At 37.5% G+C, this 20,086-nt stretch overlaps 1 protein-coding gene across 1 annotated transcript in view; it reads left to right on the forward strand.

The window, feature by feature from the left end:
• The window catches only part of COL19A1 (collagen type XIX alpha 1 chain), a 408,633-nt gene that overhangs the window by 182,176 nt on the left and 206,371 nt on the right, over positions 1–20,086 (forward strand). Inside the window, exon 17 of the mRNA XM_072642569.1 lies at positions 16,977–17,030. Within this exon, the coding sequence (XP_072498670.1) occupies positions 16,977–17,030 (54 nt within the window). The remainder of the gene's footprint in view (positions 1–16,976; positions 17,031–20,086) is intronic.

The raw sequence follows: 20,086 nt of genomic DNA on the forward strand, positions 1-20,086 counted from the left end.
CTTATACATCATTGCCTTTTTAGTCTCATTACTTTCTACTTTTTACTGGTATTACTGAATGGTGTCTGTGAGATTTTCTGTAAAGAAATTATTCTATTGTTTTTCTTTTGGAAGGTATCTATGAATGAATGTGCTTAGATAAGATCACTTAATAAAATGTTTCATATATAATAATTTGCTTTTATGAATGCTTGTTCTCAGAAAAATTCTGTTGGGACAGAAAATTTGATGCTTCTTAACTCTTTTAAGCACTATGAAATTCTAGTATAGTGGATAGAACACTAAATTTGGAGCCAGAGAACTTAGATTGAAATCTAGGATCCCCTATTTAGCTACTTTTTTTTTTTTACTGTGAGCCAGTCTTACTTCTACAAACAATTTCCCCATTTGTAAAGCAAGCGGAATTGACTAGACAATCTCTAAGGTAAATTTATAGCTGGAAACCATGGTAGAGTTCATAGGTTAATAATATCATAGACCTGAAAGGGACCTCAGAGGATATCTCATCTAAACCTCTCATTTTGCAGATAAGCAAACTGAGGCTGGAGAGACCTAATGATTTGCTCAAGGTCACATAGGTAGTAAGCATCAGAAAGTATGGTCCAGTAGATAAGAGCATTGGCCTAGAGTCACAAAGACCTGAGTTCAGACATGGTGACATATACTTACTAGCTGTGTGACCCTGGACAAGTTTTTTAACCTTTACTTACCTTAACCTACTGGAGAAGGAAATGACAAACCACTTCAGTATTTTTGCCAAAAAAAACACCATAGACCTTATGGTCCATGGGGTCATGAAGAGTTGAACATAACTGAACAAAAACAGTAACTGTTATTCCAGAACTGGTGCTCTTTCCCTTGTGAAATATTGTCTCCCCTGTACCATCATCAAATTCAATATGGTGAAAGAAGATTACTGGATTTGCAGTCAGAGAATCTGCGTTTGAATCCCTATGTTTGTGTGACCTTCAGAAAGTCATTTGTTGTCTCTGGGTCTCAGCATCCTCATCTGTAAAAGGAGATTAGCCTAGATGACTTCTAAGGTCCTTTCCAGCTCCAAATCTAAAATCCTTATGTGGCAACCATCTCTGATGACTGACCTTGATTTTTTATGTGCCTTTACTTAACATGTGCTGTCTGTACAAAAGTTACCTCGTTTTTGCTGTTGTTGTTTGCTGTTGCGATGGCTCTTTTTACTGGTAAAGTGGATAGTTTTCTGGAGATGGAGTCAGGAAGGTGTAATTTCAAATCCCACCTCAGACACTTACCTTCTGTGTAGCCCTGGGCAAGTCATTTAACCACTGTTGGATTTAGTTTCCTGAGTGGTAAGGCAGGGATAATAAGAGCAGCTACCTCCCAGGATTGTTGTAAGGATCACATCAGATATTGGTAAAGCATTTAGCACCAATGGTACACAGTTGGCTCTTAATAAATGCTTGTAGCTTTCTTTCCTTCCGATTTGAAAATCATGTATATTTTTAGGACTGAATGTTCTCATAAAACAATGCACAGGAGTGAGTTTCTGCTGTATGCGATTTGCCACATTAGTCTCTAGCGCTCTTGTATTTAAATGGCTCAGGGCTCCATATACACAAATAAACTCCTCTTTTGTAATATCATTTATTTTATTTGAAACAAAGAATATGTCCTAACAGTGTTGGGAGAACAGATGCCAATCCTGCTTACTCATACATTCAGAAGCTATGAGGCACATTGTAAAGCAATAATCATCATGGTTAAAATACACTTACTTGCAAAACAGCTTTGTTGGAAGTTTGTTTTAGGTATTAGATGTGCTGGAACATTCCTGACAAGTGAGAATAAGTCATGTCTCAAAGGAATACTTCCTTTTTCCATTTCAGTTGATTGATAAGTTGAGAATATGCTTTTACTTCTTTTCCGAAGCCAGATGTGTTCAGATGTAATTAATTGTCACTATTAACACTCCTAAACATCTGCCATTATTTGTTAAACACTTCAAAACTCCACTATATCCCAGTTAACTCACAGTAATGTTTCAGTTGAGTGTTTATATATCCCTGTTTCATGCTGAGATTTACCTTTTCCTGAATAGTGATTAGTTTTTCCTGAGAAAGATAGATGTATCCAGATATACTGTCTTCCGAAATCTAAATAGGTTGAACTAGCCTGGATTACTTGCTGCAGACTTCTAACATGATTAAATACATTTCCTTTTCCCTCATACAAAGCTACAAGATTCCTATAAATTCCATTTTCTGTAAACTTTTGCTGTGTTTGTACATAGTAGATGTTTAATGTTTATTGAACCAATTATTAGAGAAGTTGACAAAATGGATAAGTATTGTCCTTTATCTACTCATCCTCAAATATCTAAAGAAACCCTGAGAGTCCTTTTTTTAAAATTATTTATTTGAGTTTTCAACATTCATTCCCACAGAATTTTGAGTTCCAAATTTTCTCCTCATCTCTCCCCTTCCCCTCCCCAAAACGCCAAGCATTCTGATTAGCTCTACCACAAATCTGCCCTCCTTTCTAACAATCCCTCACTTCCCTTATCCCCATCTTCTTTTGTCCTGTAGGGCAAGATAAATTTCTATACCCCATTACCAGTATTTCTTATTTCCCAGTTGTATGCAAGAACAATACTCAGCATTTTTTCCTAAAACTTTGAGTTCCAGCTTCTCTTCCTTCCTCCTTTCCCACCCATCCCCTCTGAGAAGGCAAGCAATTCAATATAGGCTATATATGTGTAGTTTTGCAAATGACTTCCATAATAGTCATGTTGTGTAAGACTAACTATATTTCCCTCCATCCTATCCTGCCCCCATTTCTTCTGTTCTCTCTTTTGACCTTGTCCCTCCCCAAGAGTGTTTACTTCAAACTGCTCTCTCCTCCCATTTGCTGTCCCTTCCATTATTCCCCCACTCCCCACTTATCCCCTTCTCCCCTACTTTCCTGTATTGTAAGATAGGTTTTCATACCAAACTGAGTGTTCATTTTATTCCTTCCTTGAGTCAAATGTGATGAGAGTAAGCTTGACTTTTCCCCCTCTCACCTCCCTCCTTTTTCCCTCCACTGAAAAGGCTTTCTTGCCTCTTTTATGAGAGATAATTTGCCCCATTCCATTTTTCCCTTTTCCCCCCCTAATATATTCCTCTCTCACCCCTTAATTTTATTTTTTTACATATGATCCCTTTCTATTCAACTCACCCTGTGCTGTGTGTGTGTGTGTGTGTGTGTGTGTGTGTATAATCCCTCCAAAGACCCAGATACTGAGAAAAATTTCAAGTGTTACAAATATTGTCTTTCCATGTAGGAATGTAAACAGTTCAACTTTAGTAAGTCCCTTATGATTTCTCTTTCTTCTTTACCTTTTCATGCTTCTCTTGATTCTTTAAAAGTCAAATTTTCTTTTCAGCTCTGGTCTTTTCATCAAGAATGCTTGAAAGACCTCTATTTCATTGAAAGACCATTTTTTCCCCTGAAGTAGTATACTCAGTTTTTCTGAGTAGGTGATTCTTGGTTTAAATCCTAGTTCCTTTGGCTTCTGGAATATCATATTCTACTCTTTCAATCCCTTAATGTAGAAGCTGCTAGATCTTGTGTTATCCTGATTGTATTTCCACAATACTCAAATTGTTTCTTTCTGGCTGCTTGTAATATTTTCTCCTTGACCTGGAAACTCTGGAATTTGACTACAATGTTCCTAGGAGTTTCTCTTTTTGGTTCTCTTTCAGGAGGTGATTGATGGTTTCTTTCAATATTTATTTTGCCCTCTGGTTCCAGAATATGAGGGCAGTTTTCCTTGATAATTTCATGAAAGATGATGTCCAGGTTCTTTTTTGATCATGGCTTTCAGGTAGTCCCATAATTTTTAGATTGTCTCTCCTGGATCTATTTTCCAGGTCAGTTGTTTTTCCAATGAGATATTTCACATATCTTCCATTTTTTCATTCTTTTGGCTTTGTTTTGTGATTTCTTGGTTTCTCGTAAAGTCATTAGCTTCCATCTGTTCCATTTTAATTTTGAAAGAACTATTTTCTTCAGTGAGCTTTTGAACCTCCTTTTCCATTTGGCTAATTCTGCTTTTTAAAGCATTCTTCTCCTCATTGGCTTCTTGAACCTCTTTTGCCAATTGAGTTAGCCTATTTTTAAAGGTGTTATTTTCTTCAGCATTTTTTGGGTCTCCTTTAGCAAGCTGTTGACTCACTTTTCATGATTTTCTTGCATCTCTCTCATTTCTCTTCCCAATTTTTCCTCCACCTCTCTTACTTGATTTTCAAAATCCTTTTTGATCTCTTCCATGGCCTGAGCCCATTGAATATTTATTTTGGATGTTTGGGATACAGAAACCTTGACTTTTATGTCTTTCCCTGATAGTAAGCATTGTTCTTCCTCATCCAAAAGAATGGGAAAAGGTACCTGTTCACCAAGAAAGTAACCTTCTATAGTCTTATTTTTTTCCCTTTTTTGGGCATTTTGCCAACCAGTTACTTGACTTTTTGGTTTTTTTGTCAAGAGTAGGGTATATTCTGGGAAACTGTAAGATCTCAGTTACTCTAAGGTGGCACAATGAAGCCTGTACACTGGTCTGGGAGCAACCAGAAAACTTTTGTGCCTAGAATCTGCGAGTAGTAGAATTTTCTCTCCACAAACACCTCACCTCCAGTTCCTCCAGGCTAGCACAGAGATTCAGATCAGCTGCTCAATTCCCCAGGGGCTTTAGGTGGGAGCAGGACCTCCACTTGGGGCTGAAGTTGAGATTAGCTGCTCAATTCCCCCAGGGGCTTTACCATGAGGCCTCTAACAATGGATGTGGATCTGGCCTGGGGCCAGAGCTATGGGAGGACCCTGCTCCCTTCTCAGTCAGCTGAAAAAGCCCTCTCACTGACCTTTGTCGTCTGTGGGTTGAGGGATCTGTGAACCCCTGCTGCTGGGGAATTCCACCCCTGAGGCCTGCTCCAGTCCTCCTGGCGTGGCCATCAAGGCTGGGCTGGGTGTCCAGTGTGAAAGACCTTTCCCATCAGCTTTTCAGGTCACCCTGGGCTGGAAGTTTCCTCTATTCTGTTCTTCTGTGGATTCTGCTGCTCTAGAATTTGTTGAGAGTCTTTCTTTACAGGTATTTTATGGGCTGTGGGAGAAGAGCTACAGTATGTGCATCTTTCTACTCCATCATCTTTTGAGAGTCATTTTTGGTGAATACTTTGAACGATACAAAGATTAGTAAGACTCTAATTGAGTTCCTTCCCTCAATCTACTTGCTACCTAGTTAAGAATCAAGATGATCATTTATAGTAGTAGTAGTAGTAGTAGTAGTAGTAGTAGTAGTAGTAGTAGTAGCAGTAGTTCATTTAGATAGTACTTTAAATATTTTTCTCTCAACAACCCTAGTATGTTGGCAATTCAAGCATTATCTCCCTTTTATGAGAAAACTGAGTCTTAGGGAAAGAAAGTGACTTTCACAAGGTGATAGAACTACCAGGCTTTGGAAATGAGACTCCAACCCAGTATCTTCTACCTCTAGATCTAGGGCTCTTTTAATTACAAAAAAGCTGCCTATTAGAAACACATGAAAAACTAAGTAATAGTCAAACATAACTATCCAAGTCAGCAGAGGAAAAGGTGACAAAGCCATTGATAATCAGTTGCCAGATGAATTCATTGATGATAGACTTTAGAACAAAGAGAAATTGCTTCATTCCAGTGAACTGAAAAAGCTTGGACTTTTTTAATTTGTAAAATTCAAGCCTGAATTTAAAAATTAAAATACTGCATATAGTCCAGGAAATTCTTCCACCTGCTGTCCTGATGCTGCTCTCCTATTCTCCCCTTCCAAGCTCTTTCAGCTGAAAATGAAAGGGGAAATATTATGAGGTGATCCCTCTGACATTTCCAGATATAGGGCACTGAGTTATTTAATGTGTTACATAAAAAGGGAGTCCATTCTTTGAGTACTTGAGTACTTTAAACCAGTTCTGAGGATCACCTGGCAGGGTAAGGTACCAGACACTGAAGTCCTTGCTCAAGCTGAGCTGCCAAGCATTCAAACTATGCTTCAGAGAGCGCAACTCTGATGGGCTGACCACATTGTTCTAATGCAAAGTATACGCTTGCCAAAAAGACTATTTTATGGAGAACTCGTGGGACAGGTGGTCAAATGGTGGTCAGAAGAAGTGATACAAGGACATTCTCAAGAACTTTGGATTTGACTGTGCAACATGGCAGACACTGGCACAGGACCGCTCAGCATGGCATGCCCACATCAGAAATCTATGAGCAAAGCAGAATTGAGACACCACAAAGTAAATGTAGAATGTGCAAATTTGGAGTAACCACCCCAAATATTTACATAGATTATCTGTGCCCAACCTGTGGTAGAGCATTCCAAGCTCATACTGATCTGATCAGCCACAGTCAGACACACTGAAACTTCATTTTATCATGGGGATGTCATTTTGATCCTCTTCAAAAATGAAGGACAACAATCAACCAACCAACTTTAAACCAATGAAACCAATGCAAAGGTTGATAAATAACACAAAGGTGAGATAATTCCTGTCTTCAAGGAACTGATATTCAACTGGAGGACAGAAAACGTTCACATATAAGTAAACTGAGGATATGTACAAAATAAATACACAGTAATTGGGGGCATGAATAACTAGGGAAATCAGAGAAAGGTAAAGGATTTGGGGATTTGAACTGATTCCAAGAGTCAAAGAACTAATAAATAAAGCAAAGACGTGGAAGATAAGTTTTCTATGAGGAACAGAAAGTAGGCCAGTTTATCTGGAATGTAGGAAGTGTAAGGGGAGCAGTTTGTGATCAGTCTGGGAAGAGAGCCTAGAGCCATATTGTGAAGGGCTTTAAATACCAAACAGAGAGGTTTGGATTTTCTCCTAGCTGCAATAAATTCACTAAAGCTTCTTGAGCAAAGACATGATGTGGTCAAAGAAAAGCTTTAGGCATATATCACGTAGGCAGCAGGGTAGGATTTTGATCAGAGAGGGAAGAAACTTCAGTCAAGGAGACCAGTTACGAGGCTGCTAATAGCTAAGTCAGGAAGTCAGGAGTCAGGAAGATTTGAGGTCAAATTCAGCCTCAGATCTTTACTAGCTATGTGATCCTGAGCAAGTCACTTAAACTCTATTTGCCTCAGTTCCTGTGAAATAGGTACAAACTGGAGAAAGAAATGGCAAACCACTCCGGCATCTTTGTCAAGAAAACCCCATAATGTTCATCATCACGTGGTGATATGTCCATAGTGACACCACTGTCCCATAGAGTTGGATACAACTGAACAACAAAAATAGCTAAGGCGAGAAGGGATGACAGCTTAGGCTAGTATAATTTTGGTGTGAGTAGAGAGAAGGATGTGTGAGTTTTCAAAGGGGGATAGCTGACAAGGATTGTCGACTGATTTGATATAGGGGTGGCGGAGACAGAATAAAAAGGTAGGTTGACTCCTAGGTTTCAGACCTAGGTGACTAAGAGATTGGTGTTAACCTCAACAGAAATAGAAAAGTTTGGAGGAGGAGGAAGAGTATTTTTAGGGGAAAAGATAATGATTCTGCTCCAGAAGGACATTTACATGACATCTTCCTCATTAGAATGTGAGCTCCTCGAGAGCATAAACAGTTTTTGCCTTTCTCTGTGCTTAGCACAGAGCCTGGCACAAAGTAAGAACTTCATAAATGTTTGTGGACTGACTGACAGCCCTTCTGGAATAAAAGAGGAAATTCAAGGACAGTGAATTCAAATTAAGGGCACTGCAGCTTAACTGTAGCGGTAGTTTTTGAACTCCAGTTGGTAAATAGTGTCATTTCCTTCCTGTGCTCACAGAAGGGATCAGTGGCTTGGATAATCCAAAATACACTTTCCTTCCTTGGTTTTGAAATTCAGAATGATTTTTCTGCCACAAGTTGACCTTCCCAATAATAGCTCACACATATATTGAAATGATTTAACATTTTTAAACACACACCAAGTGACAGTTGAGAGATGAAGTCCAAAATTATGATGGAGGTCAAAAGGAGCAATCCTCAGATTAAAAGTTTTCCTTGGACAATCCATACAGAGCTAGATCCTCACAGGGCACTCCAGACTTAACTGTATTTCCTGTAAATTTGTCCTACAACTCCTAGATGGATCCTGGACTAGGGAGGTGGAAGAGATAGTAGGACATTTACCGGTATTTTAAAAAGTGTAGGGAGTTTTGGGAAGTGGTTAAAAGACTTTTTTTTTTACATAGCAAATTTAATATTTAAATATTTCCTTTTAGCACAGAGGGTTGACTGAATTTAGCTTATCATTAATTTCACTCCTATGGTGAGCATTCTGTGCCTGTGTATTTTAGATAAATCATGTTTAATAACACTGAGAGAAGTGTCAGTATTTGGAATATCATCCTAGATGTTCCTCATCAGTTTGACTCTTCATGAACTGATAATAGCTTACTTCAGAATATGAGGAAAGACTTTAACTGAGGGTCAAGATTATGTTCGTTTTGAAGAAAATAATACAGCACCTTGTTATCATTCTGTATTTTCATATTTGATAAAAATCAGTTCTGATGATTGTTTTCTCATGATTGTGTGTTAAGAACTTGTCATCCCTCACAAACTGAAGATAAGCCTAATTAATTAGCTTTCTTCAATAATTTTCTATCTGACAATGTGGTCCAGGTATATCCGGGTTTTTGTGGCTGCTGGCATAAACCAAACTCACCCCCTGGTTTTTTGTTCTTGTTTTTACCATTCTGGGATTTATTCTACTCACTAAATACAACTAAAACCTCCAAATATCTCTGTGAATTTAATTCAAGAAAACATTTATTAAAGACCTACTACCAGTTAGGTACTACCATAGGCATAGTTGATACCAAGAGATGATTAGAATAGTCACTGCCTTCTAAGAGTTTACATTTGCTGGGGTGGGGGTGGGGGGGTAGGGGGGGCGGGAAGCTTGTAAGCAAATACAGATTATATACATAGGAATATAGAGAGGAGGAGAGAGAGGGAGAGGAAAAGGAAGGGAGAAAGACAGAGAGAGACAGAAAGAGACAGAGAGACAGAGACAGAGACAGGGCAGCATCAAAAAAGGTCTTATGTAGGAGCTGTGCTTTACAGGTAAAGCGAGGATTTCTTTGAGGAGGAAGTCATTAGGAGTTACACTACAGGTATGAGTGAACTACATGAACTACAAAGACATAAAGTTAGGAGATGAATTATCATGTACCAGGAACCAATAATGGGCCCCTTTAACTAGAATGGATACTATATAAAAAGTAGTAATATGAAAGGTTTGGAAAGGTAGGTTGGAGTCAGAGTGTAAAGATAAAATGCCAAGCTGATTTTTTATTTTGTCATAGGGACAATAGAGATGCAGTGGAAATTTTTGAGAAGGGTCAGATCTGTGTTTTTGGAATATCAATTGTCAGTTATATAAAGGGTGAATTGAAAAGAGAAAAGACTGCAGGAAAAAAAATAAATTTCTAAAACTGGAGTAAAAGAAAAGAAAAAATTCTAGAGGTTGGGAGAACAATTAGATGACAGTTAAAATTGTCAAAGCAAAAAGTGATAAAGGTCTGAACTAGGATAAAGACAGTATGACAAGGGAGGAAACAGGTGCATGAACTATTCTGGAGGTAATTTCAAAAATATTTGACAACTGATTGGATGCAGGGGTTGAGGGAGAGAGAATAGTAACTTATTGCAGACTTTGATACTGGAAGGATGGTTGTGCCCTTTATTGGAGAAGTTTTGAGTTAGAATGGTTTGGGAAGAAAATATTCCATTTTGTTTTTGAGAAACAAATGAGGCATCCAAGTGTAGATGTTTCATCAGATAAAATGGAACAAGACTTCTGGGGGTAAAATGAAGGCTGGTTATTTCAGATTTGTGTGAGAGAGAGAGAGAGAGAGAGAGAGAGAGAGAGAGAGAGAGAGAGAGAGAGAGAGAGAGAGAGAGAGAGAGAGAGAGAATATAATTGGGGGCAGCATCAGGAAAGGTCTTATGTAGTAGCTGTTCTTTAAAGTTAAAGCTAGGATTTGTATGAGGAGGAGGCTATCAGGAGTTACACTACAGATATGGGGGAACTACATGAACAAAGACATGTAGTTGGGAGATGGGTGGGGTGGGGTAGGGAACCAGTAGCCTCAAGGCCACATGTGGCCCTCTAGGTCCTCAAGTGCAACTCTTTGACTGAACGCAAAGTTCTGAACAAGTAAGGGGAAAAGTGAATAAGAAAGAATGGATAAGCAAAATAGCCTGATGAGGACCTAGAGGGAGTGACTAAAAACCTTTATGATTTACTTTATGATTGACTTCACAGTTTTGTGAAGTTTGGATTCAGTCAAAGAGTCACACTTGAGGATCTAGAGGGTCACATGTGACACTGAGGCTGCAGGCTCCCCACCCTGGCCTAGATATAAAAATTGAATTCTGTAAAGTCATTCAAATTGTAAATTCTGTTTTATATATCTTGGATTATTATTCTAACCATTTATAAAATGTATAAAATTAGTTTTTAGAAAGAAAAACAAACAATATGTATATCACCCTATTATAAGTCTCTCTGCAAACACTTTTAATGATGTTTTAAATTCATGTTCAGACTGAGCTACACAAAGTTTAACTGACTAGCTCAGGTTCTGAGGAACAATTCAAACTCTGATTTTTCTAACCCCAAAGCCAGAAACTCTATCCATTCTGTCACCTAGTTGATATCATATAACATTTGAATTTTGGTTATAATGTCCTTGAGGGTGGGATTTCTCTCTTTTTAAAAAATTTGTATATTTCTAATGCTTAGTGTAGTAACTGACAAGTGATTAATAAAAGTTTGCTGAGTTCAGTTAAATTCTAATCTTCAAAAAAGAAAAAACTCATTCAGAATAGTCATATATATGTACAATTTTGATATTGTATTACAAGAAATGAATCTTAAATCTCATTAATTTCTTTTTAAATCTCATTAGTTTCTTTCAAATTAGAGAACATGAGAAATTAAGTTGAACTTAGCCCTGTTTAGATACGTATGAAATTGGATATTAAGATGAATCTAAAGTTTTCCTTGATATAATTGATTCTTCAAATTATGGTCACTTCCTTATGTAAATTCTATTTTCTTTTTTTGTATTTCACATTTTATTTTTATTTTCAGCTTCAAATTTGCTTACTCCCTCCATCCCCTCCCTCCCTCATTGAAAAGACAAATACTATATGCATCATACACATGATGTCATCTTCCATAAATCCTTGAGGGACAGCCATACAAATGTCCTGATCCTGAGCCCAAATGCAGTTTGAGTAATGAGTGGCTGCTTCACTTGTGTATTTACTACTGGCTAGAGACTATCAGCTGGTGTTCTATCTTTAAGAACAAAAAACATCGTTTCTGTTCTGGGAATTACTAATGACTTAGGTTATAATTTCTGTCTCAGTTTCTTATTGGAAAAAAAAAAGGATTACTCTGCCTTACCACAGAATTGTGGGGATTTGTTAGGTAATGTCATTGCTAAGCTTCACATTTCCCAGCAGTAGGGTACTTATCTTGCAATAGCAGTTAAAGTTGCAAAAATAATCATAACCTTTGTCCAAATAATTCCATTGTTGGAAATGTGCCTTAAAAGTGTTACCTGAAATGAACGATAAAAAGAGCTGTGTCTTCAAAGATTTTCATAACAGCATTATATGTTTTGTAAAATGGAATAGCCTTAATTTTCAACAAGAAGGAAATGGTTGAATAAATTGTAGGACATAAAACTACAATGCAATTAAGATGAACAACTATAAGGATTATACAGATTATATATATATATGTATATACATATATATTTTTTTATTCTGGAAATGATTTTATGAAATAGTGCCAAATATAGCCAACAGAATCAGAAGTATAGAATGCATTAAAACTATGACCATGTAAGGGGAAAAGTGAATGAGAATGGACAAGCCAAATACCTGATGAAAACTTAGAAGGAATGACTAAAAAAACCTTCATAATTTTCTTTAGGCATTGCAATTAACTAATGTAACTAAGAAAGTTTAGTCAATATTGTTGTTTGATTGTAATTAAGTATTAGCAAGACCTTGCCTCTGATACACACTGTCTGTGTGACTATGGGTAAATGTTGGGGATGGAAGCTCAATTCCATGTGGACAGTCTCGGGCGGGTAAAGGTGGGAACTTCTAAATCTTAGAGTTCTCATGAGGCCCCCCATGAAACACCAGGGAATCGAGGAGTGAGACCGAGCTATCTCGTGTATTTCCACCTCTTCCCGTGAGAAACGTGATGGGAGGAGCATCCCCGCCCTCGAGACTGTCCCGGATCTGGGCACACCTATTGTTATCTAACAGGCACGGTATTCAGGTGCAAACTACATGGCCGGAGAGTTTATTTAGGGTCAGGAAAGCCTGAAGGCGCTCTTAGCGCGGAGGGGCCCTGACAGGACAGAAGGCTCCGTTTTTCCTCTCTTCGCTCTCCCCTCCCCCTCTCTCCCCACTTACACTTCTACTTCCAATCTCTTACCGTAAGATCTTTGCCTCCTTGGGAGATTTCTCTCTCCCTCCTAAGGAAGAGCTCCCCCTGCACATGTAACCAGGACCCTGAATAAAGCCTAACCCTTGTTCAACTCCGGAAAGTCTCTTCTCTCATACGTTTATCCAGTTTGGCCAACCGAAGACCTGGGACAGGTAAGGTAAGACTCGGGTAACCCTCAGGCCTCTAGGCCTGGCAGGTAAATCACTTTTTTTTTGTTCCTCATGTCAAATTCAAATACTAATGATCCCTGCAAGCTGCATATTGACTTAGAAAATTAACAAATTAACATTATCTGTGTGGTATGTGCAGATGTTAAAAGAGGAATAGAACCTCTCCTGTGAGGGCTCATTGGTGTTTTTCAGGGCTCCTCATTAACCTTTGGTGTCTGTCTAGTACTCAACTTTCACTTGAGGCTCTAAGAAGCTGTAGCATGTATGATATCACACTGTGGTAAACCATTGGCACCAATGAGACTCAAACTCATTGGTGAAGACTTCTCCACATGGAATGAGTGGATTAGAACAGTTTGTTCCAATGGCCTTGAAGGTGACTGAAGCAGGTCCTATGGAGAGCTTAGATCTTAGTCAGACATCGAGGACACCACCATCATCCCAGGCTATTACAATTTGTCATGCCATTGGACTTTAATGACTATGTAAGAGAGAAATGAGGCTGATGACTATGCAACTTGGTTTCACTGAAATCCAATCCATTCATGAGTCAAGACATCACCCCATGATATCATTGGTCCTCATTGAAAAAGAAGAACAGGGGCAGAGCCAAGATGTCAGAGTAGAAAGATAGACCTGCTCTAGCTCTATCTCTATAGCCCATAAAATACCTATAAAAATGACTCTAAACAAATTCTAGAGCAGCAGAAGCCACAAAATGACAAAGTGAAAGGAAACCTCAAAGGCCAACAGGAAAGGTCTATTGCACTGGGTTCACAGCAGAGTGCAGTGCGACTTGGACAGGACTGGAGCAGGCTTCAGGGTGTGAAATCATGGGAAGCAACTGCAGTTCCCAGATTACTCAACCCACAAACAAAAGACAGCTTCAAAGATCAGTGAGAAAGCTCTTTTACCTGGGTAAGGGGGGAGCTTGGTCGGGCTCCATCCCCACCCCAGGCAGCAGCCACTGAAGCAGCAAGTTCACTTTTGGAGCCTTTGTGCTAAAGACCCTGGGGGAATCAAGCAACTGATCTGGGTCTCAGTTCTGAGTGGCAGTCCTGGGGAGAGGAGGAGCACTGGTGTGGTGGAGTTGGTGGAGGCTCTGGATGGGGAAACGTACTCGCAGATCCTGGGCAGAAAAATGCTTGTGGTTGCTCCCAGACCAGAGCCAGGAGAAGAGTCAGCTCCTCTCCCTTGATTGTGCCACCTTGGAGGAACTGAGAACTTACAGGTCTCTAGAGGATACCTTCCACTTGACAAAGGACTGAAAAATCAAATAACTGGCTGGGAAAATTCCCCAAAAAGGGGAAAAATAAGACTACAGAAGGTTACTTTCTTGGAGAAAAGGTATTTTCTTCTATTCTTTTGGATGAGAAAGCATACCAAAGCATACTATCAGAGGAAGACATAAAAGTCAAGATTTATACCTCCAAAACCTCCAAAAAAAATATGCAATGATCACAGGTCATGGAAGAGCTCAAAAAAGATTTTGAAAATCGAGTAAGGGAGGTGGAGAAAAATTGGGAAGAGAAATGAGAGCGATGCAAAAAAAAATCATGAAAAGAGAGTCAACAGCTTGCTAAAGGAGACACAAAAAAAAATGCTGAAGAAAATAACACCTTTAAAAATAGACTAACCCAAATGGCAAAAGAGATCCAAAGAGCCAATAAGGAGAAGAATGTTTTAAAAAGCAGAATTAGCCTAATAGAAAATGAGGTTCAAAAGCTCACTGAAGAAAATAGTTATTTAAAAATTAGAATGGAGCAGATGGAAGCTAATGACTTTATGAGAAGCCAAGAAATTACAAAACAAAACCAAAAGAATGAAAAAAAAATGGAAGACAATGTGAAATATCTCATTGGAAAAACAACTGACCTGGAAAATAGATTTAAGAGAAATAATTTAAAAATTACTGGTCTACCTGAAAACCATGATCAAAACAAAAGAGCCTAGACATCATTTTCCAAGAAATTATCAAGGAAAACTGCTCTAATATTCTAGAACCAGAGGGTAAAATAGAAATGGAAAGAATTCATTGATTACCTCTTTAAAGAGATCCCAAAAGGAAAACTCCTAGGAATATTGTAGTAATATTCCAGAATTCCCAGGTTAAGAAGAAAATATTACAAGTAGCCAGAGAGAAAGAATTCAGATATTGTGGAAATACAATCAGGACAACATAGGATTTAGTGGCTTCTATGTTAAGGGATAGAAGGGCTGGGAATATGATATTCCAGAGGTCAAAGGAGATAGGATTAAAACCAAGAATCACCTACCCAGCAAAACTGAGAATAATACTTCAGGGGAAAAAATGAAATTTCAGTGAAATAGAGGACTTCCAAGCATTCTTGTTGAGAAAACCAGAGCTGAATAGAAAATTTGACTTTCAGAGGAACATGAAAAGGTAAACAGGAAAGAGAAGCTTTAAGGAACTCATTAAAGTTAACCTGTTTACATTCCTACATGGAAGAATGTTATTTGTAACTCATGAGATCTTTTTCAGTATTGGAGTGGTTAGAAGGAATATATACATATATATATATATATATATATATATGTAAGTGTGTATGTGTATGTATGTATGTCTATATTATATGTATGTAGGTATGTATATGTATATGTGTGTATGTATGTGTATATATATATACAATATATACATATATACAATATATACAGATAGATAAATAGATAGATAGATAGACAGATAGATAGATAGATAGACAGATAGATAGATAGACAGAGGGCACAGAGCGATCTGAATATGAAGGGAGAATACCTAAAAAAATAAAATTTACTGTTGAATGGAATGTACCAGGAGTAGGAGAAAGGGAGAGGTAGAATGTAGCAAATCATCTCACATACAAGAGGGAAGAAAGAGCTTCTACAATTGAGGGGAAGAGTGGGGAAATGAAAGGAAATTAAGCTTTACTCTCATGGGATTTGGCTTAAGGAGGGAATAACACATACTCAATTGGATATGGAAATCTATCTTACCCTGCAAGAAGGCAAGGGGGAAGAGGATAGGAGAGGGAAGATAATAGGAGGAACAGCAAATTGGGGACAGGAATACTCAGAAGCAAACACTATTGTGGGAGGACAGGTCAAGGGATAGAATGGAATAAATGGAAGGCAGGATAGGACAGAGGGAAATGTGGTTAGTCTTTTACAACATAACTATTATGGAAGTGCTTTGCATTATTGCACATGTATGACCTGTATTGAATTACTTGTTTTCTCAGTGAGGGTGGGTAAGGAGGGAGGGACAAAATGTAGAACTCAAAGTTTTAAGAATGAATGTTAAAAATTGTTTTAGTATGCAAATGGAATAAGCTGTAGGGGAAATGGAGTATAGGAATGTATTTTGCCCTAGAGGAAAATAGATAAGAAGGGTGGGTAATAGAAGGAAGGACAGATTGGAGGAAGGGGTGGATGGGGTACATTCTGTCCTGGGGTGGGGTGGTGGTTAGAGATGGGAAGAAAATTTTGAATTCAAATTCTTGTGGAAGTGAATGTTGAGAACTGACAAATAAATAAGTTACATATTAAAAAAAAGAAAGTAAAGAAACAGAACAAACAACAATTGTATTTTTACTGGTTTTGTTAAACATTTCCTAATCGCATTTTAACCTGGTTATGGTTTACTGAGACTGCTGGGCTGCCACCTCTAAGGTCTACTAAGCAAACCTCTAAGACTGTAAGTTACCAAGACTTTATTATCAACCTGTACTAGTAGAAAAAATTTCCTCACTAGTAGTCCCCTATACCAATGAAATTACAGATTTAGTCCCTATCTTAATTTTTTTAAATCATAAATCCTTTTGAATATGAAATAAAATGCTAAAATATCAAAAACAAATGCATTTATGTAGCCAAAATGATAACCATTTTCTCTTAGAAAATATTCAACCCAAATTCTATTCTACCTGTTTCCAAATGGCAAAAATAGGAAGGATTATGCATTTTGTTACTAGTGTCCATTGCCATTTATGTCATTTCTGTGTAATGTAGCCCTGATTAGAAGCAAGTCTTCATTGGGAGTTAACATTTGGTCCTGACATCTGGTTCTGGGACTTAGTTATTTTGCTCTAGACTTTGTTACAAGTGTAAGATATTCCAGGCAAGGCAATTCATCATTATTAATGTAATACACAGTCTAACCTCTGAGGAACTTGTTCTTTTAAAACTTTAAATTGTCAAATAAGTATTCATTTCCACAACATCTCTAGGAGATGGTCAAACTCCAAAAAAGACCTAACAATTATTTCTTTTTTTCCTTTGTAGGGTTCCTTAGGGCTAGAAGGTCCCCAAGGTCCACCTGGGAAAGAGGGTCAAAGGGTAAGTAAACTTTGAGCAACTGGCAGGCATTAACTAAGCCCAGTCATTGAATGTCTCTGAACATCAATCAATATAAAACTCAAAGATGGCAGCTGGGTATGAGGTGAATGTTAAATAATAGTACTTTGAGGTTTGTCTGCATTAGACTAAGGTTTCTCAGTGTGAAAAATCCTGTGTGTTTTAGAGATTGATAGCACAGATGCAGGGGATGGTGGCTAAAATTAATCAGGTGTGTAAACTAATCTGGAATACTGAAGTAGCTAATATTGTGTATTGGCTTTTTGAATTAGGTCAATGAGAGTCTTGGTGAACTACCTTCCCATTCAGTATGTCTGTATAATTTGTACATTGGTATTTCATTCCTCAACAAAATGAAATTTTCTTTACACAAGGGAAACATCTTTGTTCTTCCCCTTGCATTTAGGTCATAATTACTTGCTATCAGAATAATTATTTTCTTCATGTAACTATTATTTTGTGACCAGATAAATTTATCTTTGCAAGCCGATTTTTCAATTTAAAATATCTTTCTAGAATTGAATAATCAGAGTTAAAAGGGACCTTGGAGATCAAATTTAACCTTTCCAATTTATACAGGAATCTTTTCTACAGCACTCCACAGGTTCAGATTGTAAGATAAGCACATCCTGTCATCATCTATAATTCTTAACTATGTGTTGTGAAAGAGTATAAGAACCATCCCACCCAGTGGGATGGAGGCTTCTGTCTAAGTATTGTTTTGTATTTCATAGGCACTAATGCAGTACGGGAACTTCGCATCCATTATCCCTGCTTTTACCATGATGATTTTATTCTTTTCCTGATTATCCATCTCCTCAATGGGATTCTATATGGTACACTTTATGTCTAGTTTAGGAGAACATTTTCCCTAACTACAAATTTTGACTGTTTATTATTGTACTTTATATTTTCAATTCCTATTTTTAGGGAAAATATTGTTAAGTGGATAAATAAATCAGGCACCAAAGGTGAATAAACAGCCCTAAAAAGAGCTGGTGAGTCCTCACACCAGAGGTACTATTCCTCTTTTTAACACCCCCATACACCACAGAGATATTGCTAATTTGCTAATTTTATAAGTCAGTATGCAACCTGCATGGACAATTTCTATTTGAATTTGACATGAGGAACAAGAAATTAAGTGATTTACCCACAGTCACGCAGCCAGTATGTATCAGAGGCAAGGCCTTTCTAGAAAATTTCATTCTTTAAATTTCCCATAGGTAGGCAAGTAAAATATTTGGCTGGTATAACTCATATATCCTAAGTAAATTAATACAGTTGATCCAATGAACATTCATGTATTGTTGAATACCTGCTTTGTTTAAGTTCTATACTAGGTGATGTGAGAGAAGAAAGGTAAACAGTATTTTACTACATCCTTGAATATATTGCAGACTAAAAGCAGGGATAACACATGTACAGATATAACTGTAATGCAGACAGTATGTAACACAAATACTGTTCAGATATGGAGGAGGAGTGAATCTCGTGAACTGGTATTTGATCTGAATCTGGAAGGACAATTCAGATATTGAGAAATGGAGATGGTAGGAGTAATGAAGAAGGTTGAGGGAAAAAGGGAAAGTCACAGATGTGGCAAAGTTCAACACATTTTTAGGGAATATGAAGAATGTGGATTATCTGGAACACTGGAAATAACTGACAAATAAATTAGGAAAGATTAGAACCAAATTGTTGAAGGTCTTAAATCCTGGAGAAAGTAATTTGAGCTTTATTTGGTATACAAGAGGGAACCGTTAAAGTTTTCTGAATAGGGAAAGGACTCTACAAAAGTGATACTTTAAGAAGATTAATAGGTTACCACTGTGCTAGATGAATAGAAGAGAGGAGACTTTCAAGTCATGGAAGACATCTAAGGCCTAATGTAATAATTTAAGTATGAGAAAATAAGGGACTTAAACTAGTGGGAATGGAAGGGAATGAACAGGAAAAAAAGATATTATAGAGGAAAAATCTGTAGCAACTGATTGGATATGGCAGATTAGGTAGTCATAGAGTTTTGCCATACCTTCAACAAAAGCCTCCTAGGCTAATATGCAAATAGGCTAATGTGAAACATAAGCCCATATGCTCAGTCTTCAGGACACCATCTTTTATCTACTTCCTGCTACTTCTGAGTGATTTCAAAGAATCTTTTCTTCATTGAAATTTTTGGTAGTACTGAAATACTATAAAATCATAAGCTAACTTTGATAAACATATATGACTGAAGTTGTGAGCTTCAGTGACCCAAGGAAATGACAGTATCTTTAATAGAAATAATATAAGCAGCAAGAGGAATTCGTTTTGAGGGGAAGATAGCAAATTCTGTTTTAGATATGCTGAATTTGAAGTGCTGGCAGGAAAGCCAAATGAAAATGTCCAGTGTATAGTTTAAGACAGTATTAAAGCTTAAGAGAAAGTATGGGGCTGAGTATAAAGACAGCTTATTCATCTACAAAAAGAAAATCGTAGTTGAAGTCAGGAGAGTAAATGACATCTCAAAAGGAGACCGTGTAGAGATAGAAGGGGGTGGAAGATGAATTTGTGTGGAAGCATGTTATTTATTGTTCAGTTGTGTCCAACTTGTCATGACCTCATGGACCATAGCACACCAATACCATCCATGAGGTTTTCTTGGCAAAGATACTGGAGTGGTTTGCCATTTCCTTTTTCAATGGAGAACCATCTGTACAAGGAATATAGTGTATTGAACTTTTTGAACAAATGAGGAGACTGTAATGTCAAATGCTATGGTTAAGTTGGGTTAGGGTAGGTTATTTATTACTAGCTATATGAAATTGTATAAAACATTTCACTTCTCTGGCACTCAATTTTCTCATCTATTACATGAAGGGCGTAGACCAAAAAACTTCTAAGGATCATTTTAGTTTTAAATCTAAGATCCTATGAAGATGAAGATTGAAAAGAGTATCTGATGATTAATAAGATATTGGCAAGCTCCAAAACAACAGTTGCAGTGACACTGATATGCAAATCTTATTACAAGGAGTTCAAAGAAAGAGGGGACA

This window comes from Notamacropus eugenii, chromosome 2 (assembly GCF_028372415.1).
Source record: "Notamacropus eugenii isolate mMacEug1 chromosome 2, mMacEug1.pri_v2, whole genome shotgun sequence".
NCBI classification, from domain to species: domain Eukaryota; kingdom Metazoa; phylum Chordata; class Mammalia; order Diprotodontia; family Macropodidae; genus Notamacropus; species Notamacropus eugenii.